The sequence below is a fragment of the Pezoporus wallicus genome, unplaced genomic scaffold (genome assembly GCF_028554395.1).
Source record: "Pezoporus wallicus isolate ANWC-B61680 ecotype Strahan unplaced genomic scaffold, APGP_CSIRO_Pwel_v1 contig_8837, whole genome shotgun sequence".
Lineage (NCBI taxonomy): Eukaryota > Metazoa > Chordata > Aves > Psittaciformes > Psittacidae > Pezoporus > Pezoporus wallicus.
The window spans coordinates 2,385,933-2,410,708 of record NW_026636730.1 but is presented as its reverse complement, the minus strand read 5'-3'; the positions used below and the strand labels follow the sequence as shown (position 1 = coordinate 2,410,708).

General features: G+C 52.6%; 1 protein-coding gene across 8 annotated transcripts in view; it reads left to right on the top strand.

Annotated features, from left to right (window-relative positions):
- DYSF (dysferlin) overlaps positions 1–24,776 on the top strand; it is an 88,896-nt gene that overhangs the window by 54,172 nt on the left and 9,948 nt on the right. For all 8 annotated transcript variants that reach the window (XM_057401294.1, XM_057401289.1, XM_057401291.1 and 5 more), the window contains 11 exons: positions 894–992; positions 1,577–1,705; positions 2,587–2,742; positions 4,611–4,702; positions 5,603–5,773; positions 6,400–6,542; positions 9,005–9,144; positions 9,922–10,010; positions 10,345–10,440; positions 14,743–14,884; positions 23,555–23,654. In XM_057401294.1, coding sequence (XP_057257277.1) covers positions 894–992; positions 1,577–1,705; positions 2,587–2,742; positions 4,611–4,702; positions 5,603–5,773; positions 6,400–6,542; positions 9,005–9,144; positions 9,922–10,010; positions 10,345–10,440; positions 14,743–14,884; positions 23,555–23,654 — 1,357 coding nt within the window. The remainder of the gene's footprint in view (positions 1–893; positions 993–1,576; positions 1,706–2,586; positions 2,743–4,610; positions 4,703–5,602; positions 5,774–6,399; positions 6,543–9,004; positions 9,145–9,921; positions 10,011–10,344; positions 10,441–14,742; positions 14,885–23,554; positions 23,655–24,776) is intronic.

Here is a 24,776-nt window from a genome sequence, read left to right as displayed (position 1 = left end):
CAGGAATGCTTCGTGGATCACAATCAAAGCCCCTTCATCCTCCCTTGTATCAGTGTCAGAACTGGGGCTCTGATAATATACATGCATTTGCTGAGTCCAGCCTCTGGCTTTCATCTTGGAATAGCATCTTTGGAGCTACTCCCAGCACCCAGGAAGTGCAGTCTGACTAGGAGATGAGGCAAATGCTCCTCAGTGGCACTGGGGCATTGTGAGGTTGTGTGAGATTTGCCCCTTTCTTTGTCTAACATCCAGAAGAGGGCTCTGAGAGAGGGGCAGCACCCGAGGACCTCATTTTTAGTGGGAATTCATGCATTTAATGTATTCAGTCGTTCCCCATGGGCTTTGTTTGGGTGGGGAGGTTGGATGATGCTGGAACCCAAACCACAAAGTCAATCCCCATCCCAGAGACTCCAAACCCTCCAGGTGAAGCCTAAAGCAGGGAATGCGTTTAAGAGCAGCCCCAAATCCTCCCTGTATTCCAGGCTGCGAGGACCATCTGAGCACAAGGGTTAAATTGTCTCATCCCTCTGGGGTCCTGCACTGAGGTCCTCAAAAGACCATCACCCATATGGCCAAAATCTGCCTCTGGCCTGCTCTCCTGTGAGCTCTACCTCATCCTCCCGTGTAGCATCCTCCTCTCTGCTGATGGGTCCAGGTCCATGGGGTTGCTGTGGCTGGAATAGCTGGATTTGGGTGGAAGCATCCCCAAACCGCTTTGCAACCAGGGAGTGAGGAGCTGCAGGTTGGGCTCACGATAGCTTCATCCCCCACCAAACCCATGGGGACGGTGCCCAGGGCTGGAGTTCACCTCTAGCAGGTATGGGAGATGCTGCTGTGGTTGATCACTGGCGTTTGCTCATGGGGATGTGTAACTCTGGTATCTGCTGCTGCAGGAGGAGGAGTTCATTGACTGGTGGAGCAAGTTCTATGCTTCCACAGGAGAGAGGGAGAAATGTGGCTGCTATTTGGAGAAGGGCTTCGACACCCTCAAGGTAAGTGGTGTTGGTTGGTCCTGCCTCATTGGACCCACACGCTCCACGATGCTTTTCCACAAGCTTTGGTATTTTTTTGCATGTTGAAGCTGTTTTTCCTTCCAGGTAAAAAAGAATCCATAATTTTCCCCAGAAATCAGATCTTTGTGTTTAAAAAGAACAATTTTTGAAACTCAGTTTTCTTTACAAAACCCTTTCTGGTAACTTCCCACTCTGCAGCCTTCAGGAGTTGTCACTGAAGAGGCAGAGATGAGGAACTGGAAAGTGTTTGGGAACAACAAGGAGAACCCGATTCCTTAGGGAAGGGGAAGATTTAGGTACCCTCTTACTGCAAGTGCTAAATTAACACAGAGGCCAAATAGGACTAAAATGGGGAAGACCTTGCCTGGTCTTAACGAATACATTCCCAGCAGGAAGGGCTGCTCTTCATCCGTCCGAAGGGGGAAACAAGGGTGACAGAGCCCAGTCTCCATCCTTGTGGGTTGTGTTTCACCAGGACCAAGGAGCTTGGGTCAGGTCATGTCCTGCATTGGTGGGGACCCGGTGCTGGTCCCTGCCCTCCCCTCCCGTCCCTCCCTCCCCAGGTCTATGAGACGGAGCTGGAGAACGTGGAGGACTTTGAGCATCTCTCTGACTTCTGCCACACCTTCAAGCTCTATCGTGGCCGCTCACAGGACTCAAACGATGACCCCTCGGTCGTGGGGGAGTTCAAGGTGAGATGGGCTCTAGGTGGAAGGTCTTGATGCTGAGTGGGGTGATGCCAACCCATCGTTTTGGGTAGGAGTCCAGAGAGAAATGGGCCATAGAAGGAGAACACTGGCCCCAGCCTGAACAGATTGATTCCTCCATCCCTGGCAGTGTTCAAGGCCAGGTTGGACACAGGGGCTTGGAGCAAGCTGCTCCAGTGGAAGGGGTCCCTGCCTGTGGCAGGGGTTGGAGCTGGAGGAGATTTAAGGTCCTTTCAACCCAAACCGTTGCATGAACCTGCCTGTGTGGGTCTGGCTGCTGTATTCCCAGATACATCAAAGCTAGCCTAGGTTGGGCTGTCATCCTGGAGCAAAACCCATCTGAAACCAAGGCTGGATGTAAGCAGTGGAGCGTTTTCTTTGTCTGGGGTGGTAGTGGGAGCATGTGTGAGTACTCGTGGTCACACCACACTGGTGCTGAGCTCTCCCTTTGGAGATGTCTGTCCAGTGGTGGGGAGGAACGTGCCCTTAGAGCAGCTCCAGTGCCTAAAGGGGCTGCAGGGAACCTGGAGAGGGGCTTGGGACAAGGGCCTGTAGGGCCAGGCCAAGGGGAATGGCTTGAACCTGCCAGAGGGGAGACTGAGATGAGCTCTTAGGCAGAAGCTCTTCCCTGTGAGGGTGCTGAGGCGCTGGCACAGGGTGCCCAGAGAAGCTGTGGCTGCCCCATCCCTGGCAGTGTTCAAGGCCAGGTTGGACACAGGGGCTTGGAGCAAGCTGCTCTAGTGGAAGGGGTCCCTGCCCGTGGCAGGGGTTGGAGCTGGAGGAGCTTTAAGGTCCCTTCACCCCAAACCATGCCATGGTTCTATGCAACCACCCATTCACAGCCCAACGCTTGGTGTCCTTGGCAGGGTTCATTCAAGATCTACCCTCTCCCGGATGACCCGCGGGTCCCGATGCCCCCGCGGCAGTTCCACCAGCTGCCGGCCAGGGGACCCCAGGAATGCCTCGTCCGGGTCTACATCATCCGAGCCTTCGGCCTGCAGCCCAAGGACACCAATGGGAAGGTATCCTGCTGGGGACGCTCAGTGCTGGCTCGGGGTGGGCTCCTTGGGCAGGCCAGCCCTGAGCCAGCAATTAGAGATCATGGTGACAGCAGAAAGGAGGAAGTCGTCTTTCTGCCTCCGTCACCCATCTGGGAATCCCAGGAGCCAGCTCTTCCTCCATCCCAAGGGATTTTTCTGTAGTTAAAGTAGCGAAACGAGAGGGTTTTGATTCATTTTGGTGCTCAAGGAGACAAAATCAGGTCTTCCGCGTGGTTTTTTGCAAGGCTTTGCCTGTCAGGAAGGAAAAATCAGGGCAAAAAAAGAAAATTGTGTCAGTTCAGAAGGAAAAATGTTCATTTTAATTGGACATGGACAAACCAAACCTGCTTTTTAATCTCCCCTGGGTTTGGCAATGGGTTTGGGATGAAAGTTTTCAATGTCTTAGAAATCTCCTATAGAAAACCCCTGAGTAGCAGACGAGAGGAGTAGAAGAAGGCTTTTTTCACACTGAAAACCAAAACCAAGGATCCAAGCTTGACTCCACAGTCTGTGCCCTTAGGCTGTGGTGTCTCCTGAAGCTCATCTCAGTCAAGGGGAAGCAAAAGACCTGGATGCCCCATTCATCCTCACACTGGAGACCTTCCCCAAGCACTGCTTTTCCATCCTTCCTTTGAAGAACATAAGGCTCAGGGGGGACCTGATGGCTCCCTACAAGTGCCTGACAGGAGGATGGAGCCAGGAGGGGCTGGGCTCTGCTCCCAAGGAACAAGGGATGGGACAAGAGGAACCGGCCTCAAGCTGCCCCAGGGCAGGTTTAGATGGAGCTGAGGAACAATTCCTGCCCCAGAGGGTGCTCAGGCATTGGAACAGGCTGCCCAGGGCAGGGCTGCAGTCACCGGCCCTGCAAGTGTTCACACAGTGTGGAGACGGGGCCTCAGTGCCATGGGGCAGTGGTGGCCTTGGCAGTGATGGGTAATGGTTGGACCGGATGAGCTTAAAGGGCTTTCCCAACGTGGTTGATCCCATCATTCTGTGATCCTTTGCTTCTTAAAAGGATCTGCAGGTGAAGGAACAGTGATGAGGAGCTTGCCCTGGGGGTTTCTGGCCAGCATCTTTGCCTTTTCAGATGCTGCGGGGTGGCACGGGCTTCAAGCTGGGTGGCATCTTTTAGGTGAAGTCGTTCTTTTCTTCCCCTAGTAAAAATGCTGACTCGAGTGAATCCCACCACGTCCCAGGTTAAGGCAGCTCTCCCAGGAGAGGTTTACTTGGGAGAGGGAAGCTTAAAAACCGACTTAATAGGTAAAAGTATCTGATAGAGGGTTTAAATGCACAACGAGGCTTTATGTGATGCTGCTGCCATTAGTTTTCCATTAATTTCCTGCAGCCTCTTGGCAGTAAATGGGTTTGAGCCACGCTTCTGGAACCAAAATGGTTTTCCTTTGATATTTTAGGCCCCTGCATCTATTTTTGAGTAGACCTCACACTTGAATAAATGATGACCTCAATGGAACCTCCAGATGAGTGACTCACATGAGAACAGGAACATCCTGAGCAAGCTCATCCATCAGAGAAGCTATGAATAGGGTTCTATTCATGCTCTTTTATTCCTTTGCCATCCCATTGAGCTCAGATGAGCTTGGACTTTTGTCCCACACTGCTAACTGGTCCTTTGGTCATCCTCAAAAGGGAGTTGTAAAGCAGATAGATCTTAGTGGTGGTCACAGATTTGTAGTTAATGGTCAGAATGGTCCTGCCCTTGAAAGCAGGCATTAGCCTTCCTTGAAGGGTGGAAGATGCTGCTTGCTGGGACAAGGAGAAGCAGAGTTATTCCTTTGTCACCAGTATTGCCGTGCAGTAACTCTTACATTTGTTTTCCTGCCCGTCTTTAGTGTGATCCCTACGTGAAGATTTCAGTGGGGAAGAAATCCATAAATGACCAAGAAAATTACCTGCCCTGTACGCTGGAGCCCGTCTTTGGGAAGTGAGTTTGGATTCGGTTTGGAGTCCCTGTGATTCTTCATGTTATGTTGAGGGAGTAGGGATGGGCCAGCCAGAGCTTCCCATTCCAACCCAAGCCAGGTTGAATGGGCTTGGACTGACCTGACTTAGTTGAAGATGTCCCTGCTCATGGCAGGGGGGTGGAACTGGATGAGCTTTGAAGGTCCCTTCCAGCCCAAACTCTTCTATCATTCTATGATCTGCAGGGATGGAGGGAAAGGAAGAAGGATGGTGAGGGTGATACTGGTGAGACCTTAGAGGACAGTGTGCATTAGACAAGGCCTAATACTCCCCTTCTGAGGGGAGGATAAGGAGGCTTCAGGGGTCAATCTCTGACCACAGGCTGGACCCAGGCAGGCTTGGGTCCTGATTTGGACATTTGCCTACAAGAAACCTGGAGAGGGGCTTGGGCCAAGGGCCTGTAGCGCCAGGCCAAGGGGAATGGCTTTAACCTGCCAGAGGGGAGACTGAGATGAGCTCTTAGGCAGAAGCTCTTCCCTGGGAGGGTGCTGAGGCGCTGGCACAGGGTGCCCAGAGAAGCTGTGGCTGCCCCATCCCTGGCAGTGTTCAAGGCCAGGTTGGACACAGGGGCTTGGAGCAAGCTGCTCCAGTGGAAGGGGTCCCTGCCCGTGGCAGGGGTTGGAGCTGGAGGAGCTTTAAGGTCCCTTCCAACCCAAACCATGCCAAGATCCTATGATTATTGCTTTAGGGAGGCTTTGCACATCCTCAGGCTAAGCCAGTACACCAGCACTGGTAGTACTGGACCAGTGTGACAGCGATGTGCAGTGTGTGCGCACTGGGATGGGGTATGTGCCTGCTTCCCATGGGGCTCTCGGCACCATCAACCTCCACCTCCTGGGTGTCTCTGCTCTCCCGTTTGCAGGATGTTCGAGCTGAGCTGCACTCTGCCCCTCGAGAAGGACCTGAAGATCACGCTCTACGACTACGACCTCCTCTCAAAGGATGAGAAGATCGGGGAGACCATCATAGACCTGGAGAACCGCTTCCTGTCCAAATACGGGGCGCGCTGTGGCCTCCCCCAAACCTACTGCGTGTGGGTACCTCTGGGGGCTTGGGGGCTCTGGCACTGCTCTGTGGGGCTGACACGGCCATGGGGTCAGGGGTGTCTGCTCTGCTGTCCCAGGGCTGTCCCAAGGGGACCAAACCAGTGCCTTGAGATAGATTCACAGCAGAGAAGCCCCTCATTTGAGGACCTTCCCTGAGCCCTGGGTCTCATCCAGAAGCATGAAATGCTTCAAGTGACATTAATGTCCTCGGGAAGACCCTGTTACATCCCTGATGCCTCTTGGGCACACCATGGTGAGGACACCCCCATGCACAGGGCCAGCTGGAAGGTGATGTGGTGGGTCTAGTGGGGATATCAGGGCACCCCAGCCCTGCAAGCTGAGGCTGTGTTCCCCACATAGAGCCCCATTCACCAGTGAACACAGACCCAGCGTGAGCTGCTCCTTCATCGTCACCCCTTTTAGTGTATCATAGGATCCCAGCGTGGGTTGGAAGATACCCTAAGGACCATCCAGCTCCAACCCCTGCCACAGGCAGGGATACCTTCCACTAGAGCAGGTTGCTCCAAGCCCCAGCGCTGGTGCTGCCCCTTGTTGAGGCTGGAGGATGCTTCACCACGTGCTGAGCTGCTGTTTCCCTCCTCTTTGGTTTCAGCTCTGGACCCAACCAGTGGCGGGACCAGCTCCGTCCTTCCCAGCTGCTCCACCTCTTCTCCCTGCAGCACAACTACAAGGCTCCCACCTACAAGTCCGACCGGGTCATCTTCAGGGAGCAGGAATACGTCCTCTCTGAGCTGGGTAAGGGATGGGGCTGCTTTGGGTTGAGTGTTTGGCTCTAAGTAGGGCCACAAAGGTGACAAAAGGCAGAAGACAACGTTGTTTTCAAACAAGGGTGTCCGTCCGAGCTGGAAGCACCAAAGGGACCAGGGAAAGCGGAGATAAGGAAGAGGAATACCTGCTGCTCAGCCTTCACATGTCAGTAGGACTTAGGTCTCGCAGACAAACTGGGATTAGATGTAGGGGGCTCTGCTTCAGCACAAGCAGGGGTCAAGATGGAGATGGAGATCCAGCATCTGCAAGGATGGAAGAAAAGGGACTGCTCAAGGCCAGGTTGGACACAGGGACTTGGAGCAAGCTGCCCCAGTGGAAGGGGTCCCTGCCCGTGGCAGGGGTTGGAGCTGGAGGAGCTTTAAGGTCCCTTCCAACCCAACCCATTCTATGGTTCCATGAGATCCACGCAGGCTGGGAGCAGCAGGGTCCATCACAGCTGCGAGTCTCCATCCTGATGTTCCACCTGCTGGAGGAGCACTGGTGTTTGCATCTCTGCATTGTGGGGCTGGAGTCACTAGAGGGAGACAATATCATGCACAAGGTGCCCAGGCTAGGGAGGGCGGTGAGATGCTTTCCAGCTGGAAACCCCAAATCAGCCTCTGCCAGCGAGGAGGGAACATCCCGCAGTGCTGGGAGCCACGTTCGGGTTCGCACAGAACCCACCTGCAGTAGCCAGGGCATCAGCTCGGGCCCATCTGACATCCCTAGGGCAGGAGCTGCCTTTTAGAGACAGCTCTGCATTAAAGCATGGGAGGGGTGGTTTGGTGCAAGGGGGAGATGAACCCCCTGCCCCATGGCCTTGATTAAGGGGACCACACCATTGCAGAGCCATGGAGGAGCACCCATGGTGCAACCTAGGACTGATCCCTCTGCCTGGGAATTGAGGTGTTTGGAATCAAATCCCTGGGGCTTGGCTTCGATTTGAGGCTGGATTCTCCCTGGGAATCAAGGCACAAAGTCATGGTTCTCCCCTGGGGAGGAGGAGGAGGAGGATGGGGAAGCAACAGCTCCTTGCAGCCTCTCGCTATGGGAAAGGGGCTGCAAGGTGTGAAGGCGAGCGGGGTGCTCCCCCCTCTGCCAGCCCTGCCTCTCACCTTCCTCTGCTTTCATGGCAATCAGCTCAAACCCAGAACAAAGCCTGATGCTCGACCTGCAGGATCTGGAAAGCAGCTGCTTCACAGAGCAGCCTCAGATCTGAACCTGGCCGCATAAAGCGGAGCCGTTAAACACGAGAGCAGGGCTTTTACAAGCCCTGCACCCGGCCCTTGTTCCATAACCCCCACATTTGTTGTGTTCCGAGAGGGGCTCTTGCTTCTTCCTGCACATAAACACACACAGCAGAGCCAGGTTTCCACTTGGGAAATAGCCCATGTGTCTGAAGTTAACCACTTCAAGGTTCAGCCAAGGAGGGAGCTGGGCTGAACGCTGCCGCGCTGTGATAGCGTTTGTGGAGCACATCGTGTTTCCGAGGTCCTTGGGGGTACACGGCCTGCAATGCTGTGCTTGTCTCGGGGGTGATGCCCTCCACCGGCCCCAGCGTGGCACCTGGGGTGGGGAGGAGGAGCAGGCTCGGCTAAGGCTCAGTTGGCCATGATCTGTACCTGGATGGATGTAAGGGATCCCAAATGCTGGGGCAGAGAAGGCAGAAATGTCCATTATTGATAATGGGATTGGGGTTTGGTGTGGAGCGGGTGGGGATTGCTCATGGGTGGCTCAGTGTTTGCTGGGGGTGCTCTGTGCTGGCCTGTTCTGATGATGTACCGCAAGTAGAATCCTAGCATCCCAGCCTGGTTTGGGTTGAAGGGACCTTAAAGCTCCTCCAGCTCCAACCCCTGCCACGGGCAGGGACCCCTTCCACTGGAGCAGCTTGCTCCAAGCCCCTGTGTCCAACCTGGCCTTGAACACTGCCAGGGATGGGGCAGCCACAGCTTCTCTCACTGCTCCCACTGGGTATAAAAGGACCAGAGGTGATGGGGTCAAACTGAAACAGGGGAAGTTTAGATTGGATCTAAGGAAGAAGTTCTTTACTGTAAGGGTGGTGAGGCACTGGAATGGGTTGCCCAGGGAAGCTGTGAATGCTCCATCCCTGGCAGTGTTCAAGGCCAGGTTGGATGGAGCCTTGGGTGCCATGGTTTAGTGTGAGGTGTCCCTGCCCATGGCAGGGGTTGGAGCTGGATGCTCCTAAGACCCTTTCCAACCCAAACCATTCCATGGTTCTATGATATGGGGGGGAACTTGCACGGGGATTGTCCCCTTGTGCAATGCTTTGCCCCCACGTCCCACACTGGGCTGCCCCGTGCCCAGGAGGGTTTGTGGCCATGGTGGATTTGCAGATGGAAGCGGTGGGCTCGTGTTTGCTCCCATGGGGTGGTGGGCTCCAGCCCCTCACACCCATGGCACGGTCTAACAGCGCTCTGTGCTCTGTGCAGAGGATGGCAAAGCCCCAAACCCTCACCTGGGGCCGGTGGAGGAGCGGCTCGCGCTGTTCGTGCTGCGCAAGCAGGGGCTGGTGCCCGAGCACGTGGAGACCAGGCCTCTCTACAGCCCTCTGCAGCCGGAGATCGAGCAGGTGGGTGGGGGCATGGCTGAGAGCATCACCTCCTCTTGATGCACCCCTAACCTGCCCTGGGGATGGGCTTCTCCCATGGAAGGGACTCATCGTACGGGACGGAGCACTGGCCATCAGATACAGCTCCATGGCCAGCTCAGGGTGTTGGGGGGGGGGGGGAGTCGGTTCAGTTCCAGCCTCCTGGGCTCATTTTTCAGCAGCATTTGCTCACAATCTTTTATTTCTTTTTCTTATTGAGGGGCTAAAAAGCCACTTCTGATCTGAAGCCTTGATGCAGAGTTCCCCTGTAGTGGTAACGACACCATGGGCTGCTTTGGCAAAGCAGCAGCGTGATTTCTGCAGCATGAACCTGCCCTTGGAGGGATTGCATTCCCCTCTCCTCATCCCATCCTCCAGTCCCATGCTCAGAAAGCCATAAATCAGCATCGCAGCTGGTGCCAGCGTGGAAAACAAGTGAGCTGTTGGCTTTGCCAACACCTGCCATGGACCCAGTCTTTACTCTGTCCCTATATAAAGGCAGTCAGCCATGGAAAGTAAAGCTGGTTGCACCTTCAGCTCATCCAGACCAACTGCTTATATATGGGAAGCCATGAACATCCAACCACCTATCACTAAAATAGTTTGAATATAACATTTAATGGCACTTTTCCGTTAAGGAAACCTTAATTTTCAGCTAAGGAACACTGAAGAACTTGGTATTGTCTCTCTCCACTCTTTGGTCTTACTTACTAACCCTAGTAAGAGGCTCATCAGCTTCATGTGTCTCTTTCCATACAGGGGAAGCTGCAGATGTGGGTGGACCTGTTTCCCAAATCCCTGGGTCAGCCTGGCCCCCCGTTCAACATCACACCACGCAAAGCCAAGAGGTAACATGCTGCTCATTTCTTACTCACTGCAGTGCTGGTTCCTGCACCACTGTTTGGGAGGGGAGAGGAGAGGGCTTGGAGATGTCAGATGGGGAGGGATTCACCTGAGAACCATCTCTGTGGGCTCATCTTCAGAGAAAGATAGCTCATTGAATGGTTTGGGTTGTGGAGGGACCTTAAAGCTCCTCCGGTTCCAACCCCCTGCCATGGGTAGGGACATCTTCCCCTAGAGCAGCTTGCTCCAAGCCCCACGTCTTAGCTCGCTCAGCTGAACAGCGGAGTAGCAGTTGTCTATGGGAGCTCCAGACCAAGGTTTCCACCTTCTTATGTCCAGGTTCTACTTGCGCTGCATCATCTGGAACACCAAGGACGTCATCCTCGATGACCTCAGCATCACCGGGGAGAAGATGAGTGACATCTACGTCAAAGGGTGAGCCACCTCTTCTGTACCTCCTGGTACCATAGCCCGAAGGTGCCAGAGTAGGAGTGAGGCAGTTAACATGGCCCCTGCATCAACATTGCTGTTGTAGACGTAGAACCATGGAATGGTTTGGGTTGGAAGGGACCTTAAAGCTCCTCCAGCTCCAACCCCTGCCACGGGCAGGGACCCCTTCCACTGGAGCAGCTTGCTCCAAGCCCCTGTGTCCAACCTGGCCTTGAACACTGCCAGGGATGGGGCAGCCACAGCTTCTCTGGGCACCCTGTGCCAGCACCTCAGCACCCTCACAGCAAAGAACCTCTTCCTTATCTCCAACCTGAACTTCCCCTGTTTCAGTTTAAACCCATCACCCCGGGTCCTACATGACCCTCCCTGGGATCAAGGGGCCTTTCACACCTCTCCACTGTGCATCCAGCATGCAGGCAGACATGTCTCTGCTGGGCTGAACTGCTTCATGTCGTTTTGATCTGCATCTCTAGGATGCTCACAGGATGGTGTTCACAGTTAGAGAGATGAGATGTGGGGAAGCAGCAGAGCCACTGGAGAGGAGCGCACAGTCTGCATCTCCAGTGCCATCTCCTTCCCACCTCCTCTCCCAGAAGAGCCGTGGGCTCATTCCATACGTAGAGGTTGGCTGGTTTGCATAGCTCCTTTCTTTGGAATTCCCTTTTATTCCTTGAAACACACAAAAACGTGGCAAGCAGCAGTTCCTCTGGCACGTTCCCTTCTCTGCTGCCTCCATTTGTGTTTTATCTTGTGTAAAATGGTGCGATCCCAGCCAAGGGAATTACTGATTTTGTGCGTCCCTTGGATTTATGGACAGGAAGAGGTAGGATTTGGAAACAGACTGTAAATCCCTCTTTTACAATCCCAATTTTCCTCCTGTAAATCCAGCATGCGCGCTGCTTACCTGCTATTCCCATCAAGTGCATTGTTATCAGCCCCAGCTCAGCTGCTCTGTGCACTTCAGGGCTCTGAAATAGTGCTCGCTGGCTGTTATGGGGAAAGCAAGAGCATCCAGCCCTCACTGATGTCCTTCTCCTGGCTCTCAGCATCCCCAGTGACCAAGCAAACCTCACACTGCTGGAAATGAGTTAAAGACCTTGCTCACCTTCCTCACCTTCCCCCCCAAATGACTGCATCATCAGCATCCCTGGATAAGGCTTCAATAATCCTATTGCGAAGGAGGCAATGGTCCTTTTTGTGTTTAAGCGTCTGGCCTACAGATGGGATCCAGTGGGCGAAGTGGCCTTCATCACCATGGTGTGGTGCTGCTTTGGTGGGGACCACTTCCATCCACTGCTGCCTCCTGAGCAAGGGCTGGAGCCTGCTTTAGAGCGAACTCAATTCCTAATGGAGCTTCTACTTTTGGCTGCCCTTCAGAAGTGCTTCTCTGAGGCTATTGCCAGTTTATCTTCCACCCATCAGACAAGGCCAGGGCTGGAATCTCTTGGACATCATCTTCTACATTATATGTGAATTATCATTGAATCAGGCAGGCAGGTAAATGGAATAGGAGCTTTTCTGTTAAGCCTGAGGCAGAACTCAGTTACAGAATCATAGTCACATGGAATGGTTTGTGTTGAAGGGACCTTAAAGCTCCTCCAGCTCCAACCCCTGCCACAGGCAGGGACCCCTTCCACTGGAGCAGCTTGCTCCAAGCCCCTGTGTCCAACCTGGCCTTGAGCACTGCCAGGGATGGGGCAGCCACAGCTTCTCTGGGCACCCTGTGCCAGCGCCTCAGCACCCTCACAGGGAAGAGCTTCTGCCTAAGAGCTCAGCTCAGTCTCCCCTCGGGCAGGTTAAAGCCATTCCCCTTGGCCTGTCCCTACATCCCTTGTCCCAAGCCCCTCTCCAGCTTTCCTGCAGCCCCTTCAGGCACTGGAGCTACTCTCAGGTCTCCCCTTCAGGAGCCTTCTCTTGTCCAGGCTGCCCCAGCCCAGCTCTCTCAGCCTGGCTCCAGAGCAAGTCTCCAGATCCCCCCTCCAACCAACCATCAGTACTAAGATCCATGTGATTTTATGGGGCATCTTTAAAGTCACCTGCATCCTCTTTTGGATTCCTAAGCAAAAGGATGACCCAGGTCCTCCAACACCTTCCAATGGGCTGAGCAGAGAGGGAGGTATGTGAGTTTTGAGAACAAAGTCGCACCTTAGATTCAAGACGTTGCCTTCGAACATTACAGATAGCTTAAGCCACGAGGATTTGGAAAAGAATGGATGAAGTGATGGGCTAAAAATCCATCCAGTTCTTGATGGATGATGGACATCAGTTAAGCACAAAACTATTGTCTACAGTTCAGGGAATGTCTGAGCTGTGAATTATTGGAGGCTGGAGAAGCGTGTTGGGAAGGTATCAGGGTGTGTTTGCCCCAGTCCCATACTCTTACCTGGATGTCTGCTGATGGCCCTGCTCAGAGGCAGAATGCTGGGCAAGATGGGTCTTTGGTTGGTCCCCGTGGTCATCCCTATGTTAGGCTTTTAATTCTGTGGCACCATGACTTGAATACTTTTGATTTCTGCATCTCCTTCCTGCAGTGGGGAGGGTGCAGCAAATTCTGCAATCAGAACCCAACGCATGCCAAAGAGGCCTCCAAATATGCTGGAGTGGGGCCAGAGAAGGGCACTGGAGCTGGTGCAGGGCCTGGACCACAAGTGTGATGGGGAAGGGCTGAGGGACCTGGGGGGTTCACTGTGGAGAAGGCTCAGGGGGGACCTGATGGCTCCCTACAAGTGCCTGACAGGAGGATGGAGCCAGGAGGGGCTGGGCTCTGCTCCCAAGGAACAAGGGATGGGACAAGAGGAAGCGGCCTCAAGCTGCACCAGGGCAGGTTTAGATGGAGCTGAGGAACAATTCCTGCCCCAGAGGGTGCTCAGGCATTGGAACAGGCTGCCCAGGGCAGGGCTGCAGGCACCGGCCCTCCAAGTGTTCACACTTGTGGAGACGAGGCCTCAGTGCCATGGGGCAGTGGTGGCCTTGGCAGTGCTGGGAACGGTTGGACTTGAGGATCTTGAAGCTCTTTTCCAACCTGGTTGATTCCATGATTCTCAATCAAAGCATTTCTTTGTCCCTGTGTTTGCTGCAAGGAGAGGGCGCTCACACCGCATCCTCCAAGGGCTCTTATCGTGCTTGGAGGGGTGTGGATGAGCACAGCCCTCCCATTCGCATCCTATCACATCCCGTCACACAATCCAGCCACAACTAAAGGATCAGTGTAACCTCCTCACCCAGTCCCCACCGCCACCAAGTCTGTGCAGCACATGTGCATGGGCTGCATCCCGTTAGGATGAACTCGAGTACACCTCCCTTCCCTGTTCCCCATGACACATTTGCTCCTCTCAAGCGCTGGAGAGGAGGGAATCATTTATAGAGCTGGGAAAACCCCCTTTATTTTCAATGTAAGTGGCAAGCGATCGAGCAAGGTAATGGTTTTCAGTCGAGTTTCTCTCTGGATCTCCTGGCTTGCCTCCGGAAAGGCTCTAAATACACAAGGGGATGTGTTCTGGGGTTTAGTTTTGCTGATTGCTGAACACTGAAACACCCTGGACAGGGGAATGGGGTAGAGTGAAACCCTGGCAGCTGCGAAAATCACAGCTGGGAAAAAGGAGTTGTTATGGAAAGGTCTCAGCTTGCCCCTGGGATGGTCGTGGATCGATCACAGCAAGTTCCTATACACCAGGAGGGGAGCTGTGCCGTGAGGAGCTGTCTCCAATGGGAGCGGCTGGGCACCTCCATGGCCACATCCGGCTCTGGCCACTCTGGGAGTTGCTTGGGAACAACTTCTTGGCCATTTAGGACTTTCAAAGAACAATCTTTGGGAAATCAGCTGGGCAAATGGCTCTTTGGTGCCTTAACGTGGCTGCATCCTCACCAGCAGGACTGGCTTTAGGGGTCACTACAAGATCAGCTTGGTGGGGTGGCTGCACAGGGCAAGGGAGCTCCCAGCAAGCAGGTTAGAAGCTGATGTGGGCTTATGAATGGGTAAATGACACCTTTGGGCAGAGCTTAAGGCAGTGTTGAGTCTTTAAACCATCCCTAAAGCTCAGGGGAAGGGGCAGAAGACATTGCAGAGCTCCTTGGGCTGCTATTGCCAGCTTTGGTTCACCTCCCAGCACTGCAGGGACTATCGTGTCCCCTTTCAAGTCTCCTACAGGCCCCAGATTCCCCCTGCAGATAACAGCAACAGGGATAAGAAATGTTTCATTGCCCACTCATGGCTTCTGTGACGTTGAGCGAGCTCCAAACCCCTTGGTGTGGTTCTGGCCCTTGATGCAATGTGTTTGCCCTTTGCAGCTGGCTGGTTGGCCACGAGGAGAGCAAGCAGAAGACAGATGTGCACTACAGGTCAATGGGAGGAGAGGGCAACTTCAACTGGAGGTTCGTCTTCCCCTTTGACTACCTCCCTGCTGAGCAGATGTGTTACATTGCCAAAAAGGTGAGTGGCCCTGGAGAGATGTTCCTGTCTTCTCATAGAGTGAAACGTGCTGCATGGTCCAAGACCTGCCCAGCTGCTGGAGCTGTGCAAGGCTCAGCATTGCCGTTGTGTTATTTGAAACACGGAGTCGTGGATTGATGGGGAAATGGGTCCACGTTTTGAATGCAACCTTTGTGGGGTCAGAATGAGAGGTGGCTTTGGGTCGAGACTGGAGACTGACCCCGCAATGAAAGACTCCTCTGAACTGGAGGCAGTTGAGGGCTGGTGCATGGGACTTCCAAGATGCCTACTCAACAGCAGGGTTACTCCAAAGGTGGAGGTGGCATCTATATGGGGATGGTGGGGTGTGCACCTCTGGTCTCCAGCATGGCATAATGGACATTGTGCTGTACAATGGCTTCACAGAAGGGCTAAAGAGGATGAAAGGAAGAAGTTCTTTACTATGAGGGTGGTGAGGTGCTGGAGCAGGTTGTTCAGGTGGTAAATGCCCCATCCCTGGCAGTGTTCAAGACTAGGTTGGACGAGGCCCTGGGTGGCATGGTTTAATGTGAGGTGTCCCTGCCCATGGCAGGGGGGGTGGAACTAGATGATCTTGGGGTCCTTTCCAACCCTAACTATTCTATGATTCTATGATTCAAGGTGAAGATGCTCTCGGTCTAAAAGAGAGCTGTATGCTCAGCTGGGGAGTTAAAAGTGGGTGTGATATTGACCCCTTCATTCCTACATCTGTAGCTTGCTATTGCTTGTGGTGTCCTTAGACAAGTTAGTGCATGTGATGATCAAATGTGGACTGGGAGTTGCACAGAGGGAAGGAAATGGGGATGGAGTTGGGTACATACATGGGACAACGCTGGTGAAAACTGTCTCTCGGGATGCTGTAGGGAAAGGAGATCTGTTCACTTACATTTCCTGCTCATCGTGTGGAGACGCAGAGGAGTATTTCTGTGTCTGTGTGGACAGCAGGGACAGTTTGTTCTGTGACACCTCCCTGCAAGCTCAGCCCCCTTCAGCCCCCTTCACTCTTCATCCCTTCTCCCTGCCTTGCTGCTGGGAACAGGACCATGAACATTCAGCGTTCACTGAACACAGGGTGCCCAAAGACACCTCATTGCAGTGGCACCATCTGCAGCCACACCCGGGCCCCCCCATCCCAGCTTGTTCTGTGGGGCCAGCAAGGTCCCAGCATGGCCTGGGCTGGAGCTGGGGTGTTTGCAGGGAAGATGCCGAGCAAATTCCCCATCCCTGGAGCCAGACGATCCCTGCGAGCTTCCAACTGGCTGGCTGGGTAGTTAAAGTGATGGACAGGATCCGAGCTGGGCCCATTTCACGCTTCATGTTAAACAAATCAAAAGTACAGTGTGTACTACATTCAATTATCCCCCTTTGAAAAAGCAGAGACCCCCCTATAAACCGCTTCGGAAACTCCATCCCACTGTGCTGATATTGCTTCTCCTCCGACCACATGTCTGCCAACACTGTACCAGAAAATAAACAGCTTGTAAAAGCTCTCTGTAAAGGCAAAACTAATGAATGGGAAAGCCATGTTCTGTGTTTGTGGGACGCATTCCTTGCTGGCAATATTTGATCTCGCCATGTGCTGTTTGAACTCCAGGTTCATTACTGCTGCTGTAAAAGCCCATGCGCCCGACTTGAAACGCAGGCGAGGGAAAGTGGGGCTTAAATCAAACCGCTCCGATGGCAAAGGCTGAGCTGCTAAAAGCCACCTGCACCCGGTGGAGTTCCCTGCAGCAGCTCCCATTTGCTCTCCTTTGTTTGCTCCGCTCACTCCTCGCCCAGTGGAGCTCCCTTTAGCACTGCAGGAAAGGGTCACCCCAACCCAGGCTGCAGACGCGCTCCCCAAAGAGTGAGGGTGCCCCTGGTTTAGGTGAGCAAGCTGCTCTAGTGGAAGGTGTCCCTGTCCATGGCAGGGGATGGAGCTGGAGGAGCTTTAAGGTCCCTTCACCCCAAACCATTCCATGATGATTCTGTGATTCTCTACCACCCCCTCCCAGCATTTATTCCTCCCTCTGTTCTCACTTCTTCTTGTGCCGCCTTTCTCCAGCAGCCATGGCCAAGTCAAGCCATGTCATTTGTGTGGCCACAGCACCCTTGTAGCTCGCCAAGTCCTCCAAGAAGACAGTCCTTAGGTTGCAAATCACAGTCAGTTTGGGGAAAGGGTCAATCCCCATTGCATGTTGGAGTGCTCTTCGTTCACAGGGGGAGCTGGGTACGTCATGGGCTGCATGACACTGTGCGTTGACTTAAACAGGGGAAGAACAGGCGGGTCCAGGGCCCTGGTGAATGCAATGCTTTACTGCCAGCCAGCAGAGAGAAGAGCAGGGTTTAAACTTGAGATCCCCAGGTCTAAGCCTGGCAGGTGTTGATGTGCAGACAGCATTATCAGATGGTCATGGTCCAACCAGGGACCATCGCATGGGCACTTTGTAGGGGCAAAATGCATGACATTGCATTTGCAATGTTCAGCTTCAAGTGCCCGTTGCAGCCGTAGCTGGATGGAGCTGCCAAAGCTTCCTTCTGGCTGTCCTGAGGGGCAGAAAAAGCCTAACACCGGGTGTCTGAACAAATGCCATAATGAACATTCAGGGTAGGATTTCAATGGACAAGTTAAACACCAGTGGTGCTTGGACAGAGCTGGCAATAAACCACTAGGTTGGAGCTTCCAAGACCTGGCCGGGTTGTTCATATGATAGCATCTGAGAAGCGCTGCCTAAAATAAATTGCAAGAGATGAACATAATGAGTGTGAATGGGAGCTTTGTTGGCAACTGCAAATCCATGTCATGCCATGGCAGTGGCAGAAACCAGACCAAGGAACAGAGCTGTTGTCTTCGTGCTTGTTCCGCTGCTAAGACTATGGTGTTAGGTGTCAACAAGAAAATGAAGTAGTGATGCCAGCACACAAAATACTCTGGTTTGTGGAGACAGAGAGCTGTTGGAAGAGGACCCATCCCACTGCTGTAGAAGAACCTGCCTGCTTTATTCAGTGGGAAGGTTGGGGTGGTTGTGGTGAGGCTCTTCAAGGAGCTCTTACAATCATTCCATTTCTTCCACTTCGTGCTCTCAACTAAAGGGGCCCATCAGTGTTTCAAGCAGATGAATTGCAACCTATCAGGGCACAAACCCACACTGTCTTTGAGTTGGAGCCCTTTGGATAGCTGGCATTTGGCATGGCTAGGAGTAGGTGGTTCTATAGGTTAACCCCTGGAATGTGGCAGTGAGATACCATAGTGATGCTTGCACATATCTCTTTGAATAACTGAGCCCCTCTTTCTGCAAGGTGCAGCTGAAGTCTCCAAGTTTGCTGGTTTGGGCATTGAATGTAACAGCAAACCTGACATGTGCAAGGGGTTTTTCTATAACTGATCAGCTGATGGCATCTCAGAAACCACAGAATGGTTTGGGTTGGAAAGAACCTTAAGATCATCCAGTTCCAACCCCTGCCATGGGCAGTGTCACCTCGCACTAGACTATATTGCCCAAGGCTCTGTCCCACCTGCCTTGAACACTGCCAGGGATGGAGCATTCACCACTTCTGAATCATACTAGAGATAGGTCTTGGTATGAGAAAGAGGAACGTTTGGGGTCTTAAACCCACCTAGAGGGAAAAGTGTAAAGGCATTTAATGAGGGAAGACAAGGAGCTGTAACTCAGAGCTTGTTTTGTTCTGCTGCTGAGTGGAGAATGAATCCCCCCCTTCCTGGCACTGAGGCTTTCCCAGCTCCATCTGCTTCCATCTATCCTGGTTACCCTGTCTGCAGAGTCCTTCCAGTGTCCTGACATCTTCCTGGTGCTGACAGTTCTGAGCTGCAGTGGGCCGGGGTGGACGAGGCAATCTCTGTGCTCCGGTTGCTTTTAGTTTGAAATCTTGAGTATTAAGCACTGATTTTTTTGTTAGAAACAGTTCATATTTCATTAGATTGAAATATTCGTTCTCTTTGGGGTCAGAAAGCAAAAAGAAAAGGTTATTGTCTTTCAGTGCTGGACTTCTCCCTCTCCTGTGCCCTGTCCTTTATCCCTGTTTTCCTTGGTGACACCAGAAAGCAAAGTGAAACACAAAGTGTTCCTTTGCTTCCTCTTTTACCCAAAATGCAGTATTTTGAATGGGCTTTGAGTGTCTTTTTTTTCCAGAGGAAGGCAGAGTTGGACACGGCTGTCACCTACTCTGTATTTTAATGGCACTGCAGCAAGCAGACTATGCCTTCTGTAGTAGGACAGGGGCAGCAGTTGTGAGCTGGGATGCACCAGCAGCCTCTGATATTCAGGCAGGAGCTACTGCTGCGAACGTTGCTTTCCAACGGATGTATGGAAAGGGGTGAGCAAAGCCTGGCTCTGTCTAGAGCTGAAGGTGCAACAGCGTGGGTCATAAACTGGCCAGGACTGGGAGCCTGGAGCTTCCTGCTTGGCAATGGGATTGCCCAGAGGAGATGTGGCTGCCCCATCCCTGGCAGTGCTCAAGGCCAGGTTGGACACAGGGGCTTGGAGCAAGCTGCTCCAGTGGAAGGGGTCCCTGCCCATGGCAGGGGTTGGAGCTGGAGGAGCTTTAAGGTCCCTTCCAGCCCAAACCATTCCATGATTCTATGTTCCTGGCAAAGCCTGATAAACTGCCAGAAGGAAGGCATGGGAGGCTGAGAAAATAGCATTGCAGTGAGTGATTCTAGGGGCTGAAATGAGACTGTGTGCCCCAAGGTGAATATTATGGGTATTTCACACTGAGTTGTGATGATGCCTGGAGTCTTTCTGTAGCTATTGCCAATGTGCCTGGATGTTCAGCATGTGCTGAACACTTGGGATCTGCCATCCTGATGATGGGAGGATGCAGAAAGCCAAGTGCCATGAGACCTGTGATGCCATTGTTGGAGTTAACAACCACAGGGAGGTCAAAGAGATGAGTTAGTGCAGTAGGAGTGCAATAATGAGTGCTATGGGCTGTCTGCTTGTAATGAGTACATGAAGTATCCCAACGGGATGAGGGTCAGAGGAGCAGTTTCTCAACACTTCGAAGGAATGGCCCTGCAGGATTGTCCTGGCTCTGGCAGGATAAGAACCTCTTCTTGGCCATCCTATGAAGGGGGTCTCCTGTATGGTTTGGGCTCCCCAGCTGCTGTGGGATGAGGGACCTTATGCTCTCCCACATGCCCATGGGATGGGACCAGCTTCCTTGGATGTGAACACGGTGGGGTCTCCCCACCTCCAAGTTCCTCCTTACTTTTGTATTCCATGGCATTCCAGAGGAAATGAGGTGCTGTCAGCACATCCTGGTGCTGTGAGCTTGTTTCTTCCCTGCCTCCCCTGCTGCATTATTCACACCCATAAAATACCCACCAGCCTCCGCCTCCCCTCTCCCCCCAGCCCTGCAAAGCAAACCCCCAAACAATAACTCAAGCCCTGTCCTTCCCATTCTCTGCTAAAGGCTGGGAAATTAATTCCTTGCCCTGGGCTGTTTTTACAGCGAACTCTTGTAGGTGGATTTAATCCTTAGGCCACTTTCACTGCCTGAAACGGACCCATAAACTTAGCTCAGCATCGAATTCCTCCTTCCCTGCCTGCCCTTCCAGCTCTGCCTGGTCCCCAGCTCCCCGGGCCTCCGAGGAGGGAACTTCACCACCAGCCAAACCACATGCACAGGGGTTTTCCACAGGGAAGGCCAACAAGTTCCACGTTGCCACCTGGAAAGGGTCGAATCCTGCCTGAGTCATCCTTCATCAGCCAGGGAGTCCCCAGCTAAGGGGTTGTTGCTCCAGGGGTAGCAGCGGTGCTGGGGAAGCCAGGGGATGCAGTGAGCATCTCCTTGGCCAAGGTATGGGGTTTGTTTGCTTGGAGTGCGGGCATGTCCTTCATAGTCACGTGGAATGGTTTGAGTTGAAGGGACCTTAAAGCTCCTCCAGCTCCAACCCCTGCCATGGGCAGGGACCCCTTCCACTAGAGCAGGTTGCTCCAAGCCCCATCCTGCTCCATCCGTTGCGGTGTTCAAGGCCTATGGCAGGGGTTTCGGACTGGAGGAGCTTTAAGGTCCCTTCCAACCCAAACCAGGCTGGGATTCAATGATAACCCGTGGTAGGATCATCAACCTGGCACAAGGTTCCAGGGTTTTTCTCCTCTGGATGACTAGCAACCCTTCTGCAGTGCAGGACCCAGCCATCACCACAAGCTCTTTCTCGTTTAAGCACTTTTAATTTAGAATGACTTATTACCTGGGAAATCTCCCCCCCCCCTTTGCATAAACACACACTCTAATGCACTGCAATGGGCAGAGGGGGAGAGATGGAAGTTTCCATTGACTTGATTTTCTTTCTGTAGCTAAAATGCATAAATAAAACGCTCTGTTGCAAGAATGCTGGCACGTTGTCCCAGAGCAGGGCAGGGAATGGAGCTGGACTGAAATACAGCCACCCAGAGCGATCTCTTCAAGTGAACCCAGTCTCAAGAGGCTTTAAGTGCCCACAGCCTCAATGGGCTTTAAGTTCCCACAGTCTCTCTGCCTGGGTATTTATGTTCCTATGGAGTGTGACCCAGTCTTTCCCCCCCTGGTTTTTATTGACTATAGAATGAGTCCGGGTCCTGCAGCCACCTTGGTGAATTTATGGAGCTCCAAATGTGTGGTGGATAATGCTGCATTTCCTGGGTTTAATGAAACCTGCTCCATTTATGATGGTGCCGTGTGGCAGGACCCATGGGGCACAGGACACACCTCTGAGCTGTGCCAGGACACACGGGTCGTGCCTCTGCCTCCTCTTTGCAAGCCTTGGCTTGAGCCAGGAATAACAAGACCTTGGCTTTCTGTGACTCTCTCCTTCTGTCCTCACACCCCTTAGGCCCTAACTCTAAGGCATCTTGTGGCATCCCAAAGTGGTGTTAGATCCTGGTGGGAAATATCACTGCCTGCAGCCACAGAAATAGCAAGTTCTGGGGCAGCGACACGAATCCACCCTAGGTTACAATGATGGGAGCACAAGATCATGGTCACAGTGATGGGATTCAAACCTTCCTTTTGAGATACATCTGATTTAAATCCACGTTTAACTTTTAATCCCCCCTAACTGGCTTTTGAGGGATGTTGGTGTGACCGTCCCGAAGGCAGAGCATCTGCTTTGCTGTTCACCTACTCACTGTAGTAACCTGGCCACTGCAGTTGCAGACTTCTCATGGGTGCTTTGTAAATCATCTCCATCCCAGGAAGCAGAAAACGCTACCTCATCCCATTGCTGAGCTCCCACATGGATGCTGTCTCCCAAGCAGTTAATACTACTACTACTACTAAAGAATAAGAATTCTTCATATATAATGATAATATATTATAATAATTCCTATATAATAATAATTCCTTAGTACTGTGGCAGGGTTGCAGAAGGGATGGATGTGTGATGGCTCCTGCACTGCGCAAGGGCCAGGTCAATGATGACAATCAGAGGGGATGCTCATGGTGTAATTTGCATTCGAGGTGCTTTGCCAATAGGCTCGTGGAGCTGCTCCAAAACCTTTCCATGGGCTGCCACAGCAGCTCTGGTGGCAGGGATGATAGACAAACAATTGCCCATTTAACAGGAATGAGAAGGATATAGAGACAGTGACAGATCTCACAGGGTGAGGACTGAAATCAGGTGTCACAGTGCCACTGCTTCATCCGTTGCACCAGAGTCATGACTCTCCTGTGCTCTGAATCGCTCCTTTCTTGAACTTAGATGTGGTAGGAACTATAACAAGTGTGTGTAGCTTGGCAGCACCCAGGTAATGCTAACAGCAGATTAACTGGGATGTCATGTCCAGCTCCAGCATTCACCTGTCCTGAGGGTGAAAACCTGGGGGATGTGCAGAAAAGATGAACAAAGTCATTTGAGCACTGAGGAACCATAGGACCATGGAATGGTTTGGGTTGGAAGGAAGCTTAAAGCACATCCAGCTCCAACCCCTGCCACGGGCAGGGACCCCTTCCACTAGAGCAGCTTGCGCCAAGCCCCTGTGTCCAACCTGGCCTTGAAAGCCTTGCTCTCTTTTGTTATGTATTCATGTTTAGTAGCTAAACTTGGAACCACAGGTACTACAAGTAGTAGAGGTGTTTGTTGGGCTGGAGTTGGCCAACTGTGCACAAACCACTTACAACAGACCTGACAGTGATCACACCAGAGATGGATCCGGACTTGTGTAGGGCTCTGGCTGGCAGAGCTGGGCTGAGAGATGGGCAGGAGGGGAAGGGATGTGTTTGAATTGCTTACTACAAGTGCTAATTTGAGTGTTCTTCCTATATTTCCCAGAGGAAGGTGAAGTTGGGCAGCGTTATCACTCAACACCCATTGCTCTCTTTACCTTAGAGTCACCCTTATCTGATACGATGCTCTCACTCTGAAAACTCCTATTTGCAAGCTCATGGTGCCTGTTTGCCCAAGTATTGTCACTATATTAAGGCACAAATTGATGCCCACTCACCTCCAGAAGCATCTTGGGTTTTCCACTGAGCAGCCTTGTCCAAGAACTGGCCAGAGCCCCCCCCCCTTGTCCCCCCGTGTGGCTCTGGCCCTGCAGAAACATAGCAGGACACATGAGAGCATTATCCCACAGGACTTCTACTGCTGTGGGATGGGAATAACCGGGCTCTGCCCACTTCTATTTATGAGCCTTTTGTTTGTCCTTGTTTTCTTGTCTGGTGTGATTTTAGGAGCACTTCTGGAGCTTGGACAAGACAGAAAACAAGATTCCACCACAGCTCATCTTCCAGATCTGGGACAACGACAAGTTCTCTTTTGATGACTATTTGGGTAAGTTGGGAGAATTTTTTGTCTCCATCCCCATTGATGCAGACAGGGATGAAGTAATTATGGAGTTCTCTCCGGATATGAAGGAAGTGTAAGTGGAAGACCAGTTTAAGCCCCTGAAGAGGATTCAGTGTTGGGATGCATTCAGGACTGATGATAAGTGGTTTGTATTAGGCAGATTTCCAGTCTCAGCCTGCAGCGGCTTGTTCCTGGGCTGACATAATGTTGAGAGCATCACTGAATCCAACAGAGGCATCACCTTCCAGGAACACCCTCATTCTCCATGACTTGTCTGAATGTGTGCGGAAATGGGCTCAAGAGGGCTACATGTATGTGGGCTGAGGCCATTGACCTGATTTGAGGATCATTGACCTGGATGTTCAGACATGAACACAACTCAGTCCAACGCTTGCCTCTTTCAGTGCTGGTAAACTTAAGAGATCTAGGTTTAGGTCAAGGAGAGGAGAAACCAAACCCCTCTAATAGCAAGGACATAGAGCCATGCAGCACATTATCTGTGTGGAACCTGCAGGCTCCTGAATATGAGTGGGTTTTGGTTGGATCTTGTTCTACCATTCTTTTTGCCACTGAAATCCTTCAAACATCAAAGGCTTCACAGAGGAAGGAAGTGATCACGGTCCTTTCAAATCCTGTCCTTGGTGAATTACCTGGGCTGAGCACTGAAATAACCTCTCCAAGGTGTGTTTCCCATTCTGGCTCTGACATAGAACCACAGAATGGTTTGGGTTGAAGGGACCTTAAAGTTCCTCCAGTCCCACAGGCAGGGACCCTTTCCACTGGAGCAGCTTGCTCCAAGCCCCTGTGTCCAACCTGGCCTTGAGCACTGCCAGGGATGGGGCAGCCACAGCTTCTCTGGGCACCCTGTGCCAGCGCCTCAGCACCCTCCCAGGGAAGAGCTTCTGCCTAAGAGCTCAGCTCAGTCTCCCCTCGGGCAGGTTAAAGCCATTCCCCTTGGCCTGTCCCTCCATCCCTTGTCCCAAGCCCCTCTCCAGCTTTCCTGCAGCCCCTTCAGGCACTGGAGCTGCTCTCAGGTCTCCGCTTAAGGAACCTTCTCTTCTCTAGGCTGAACAAGCCCAGCTTGCCATGGAAATGCCAAGTGCTCAA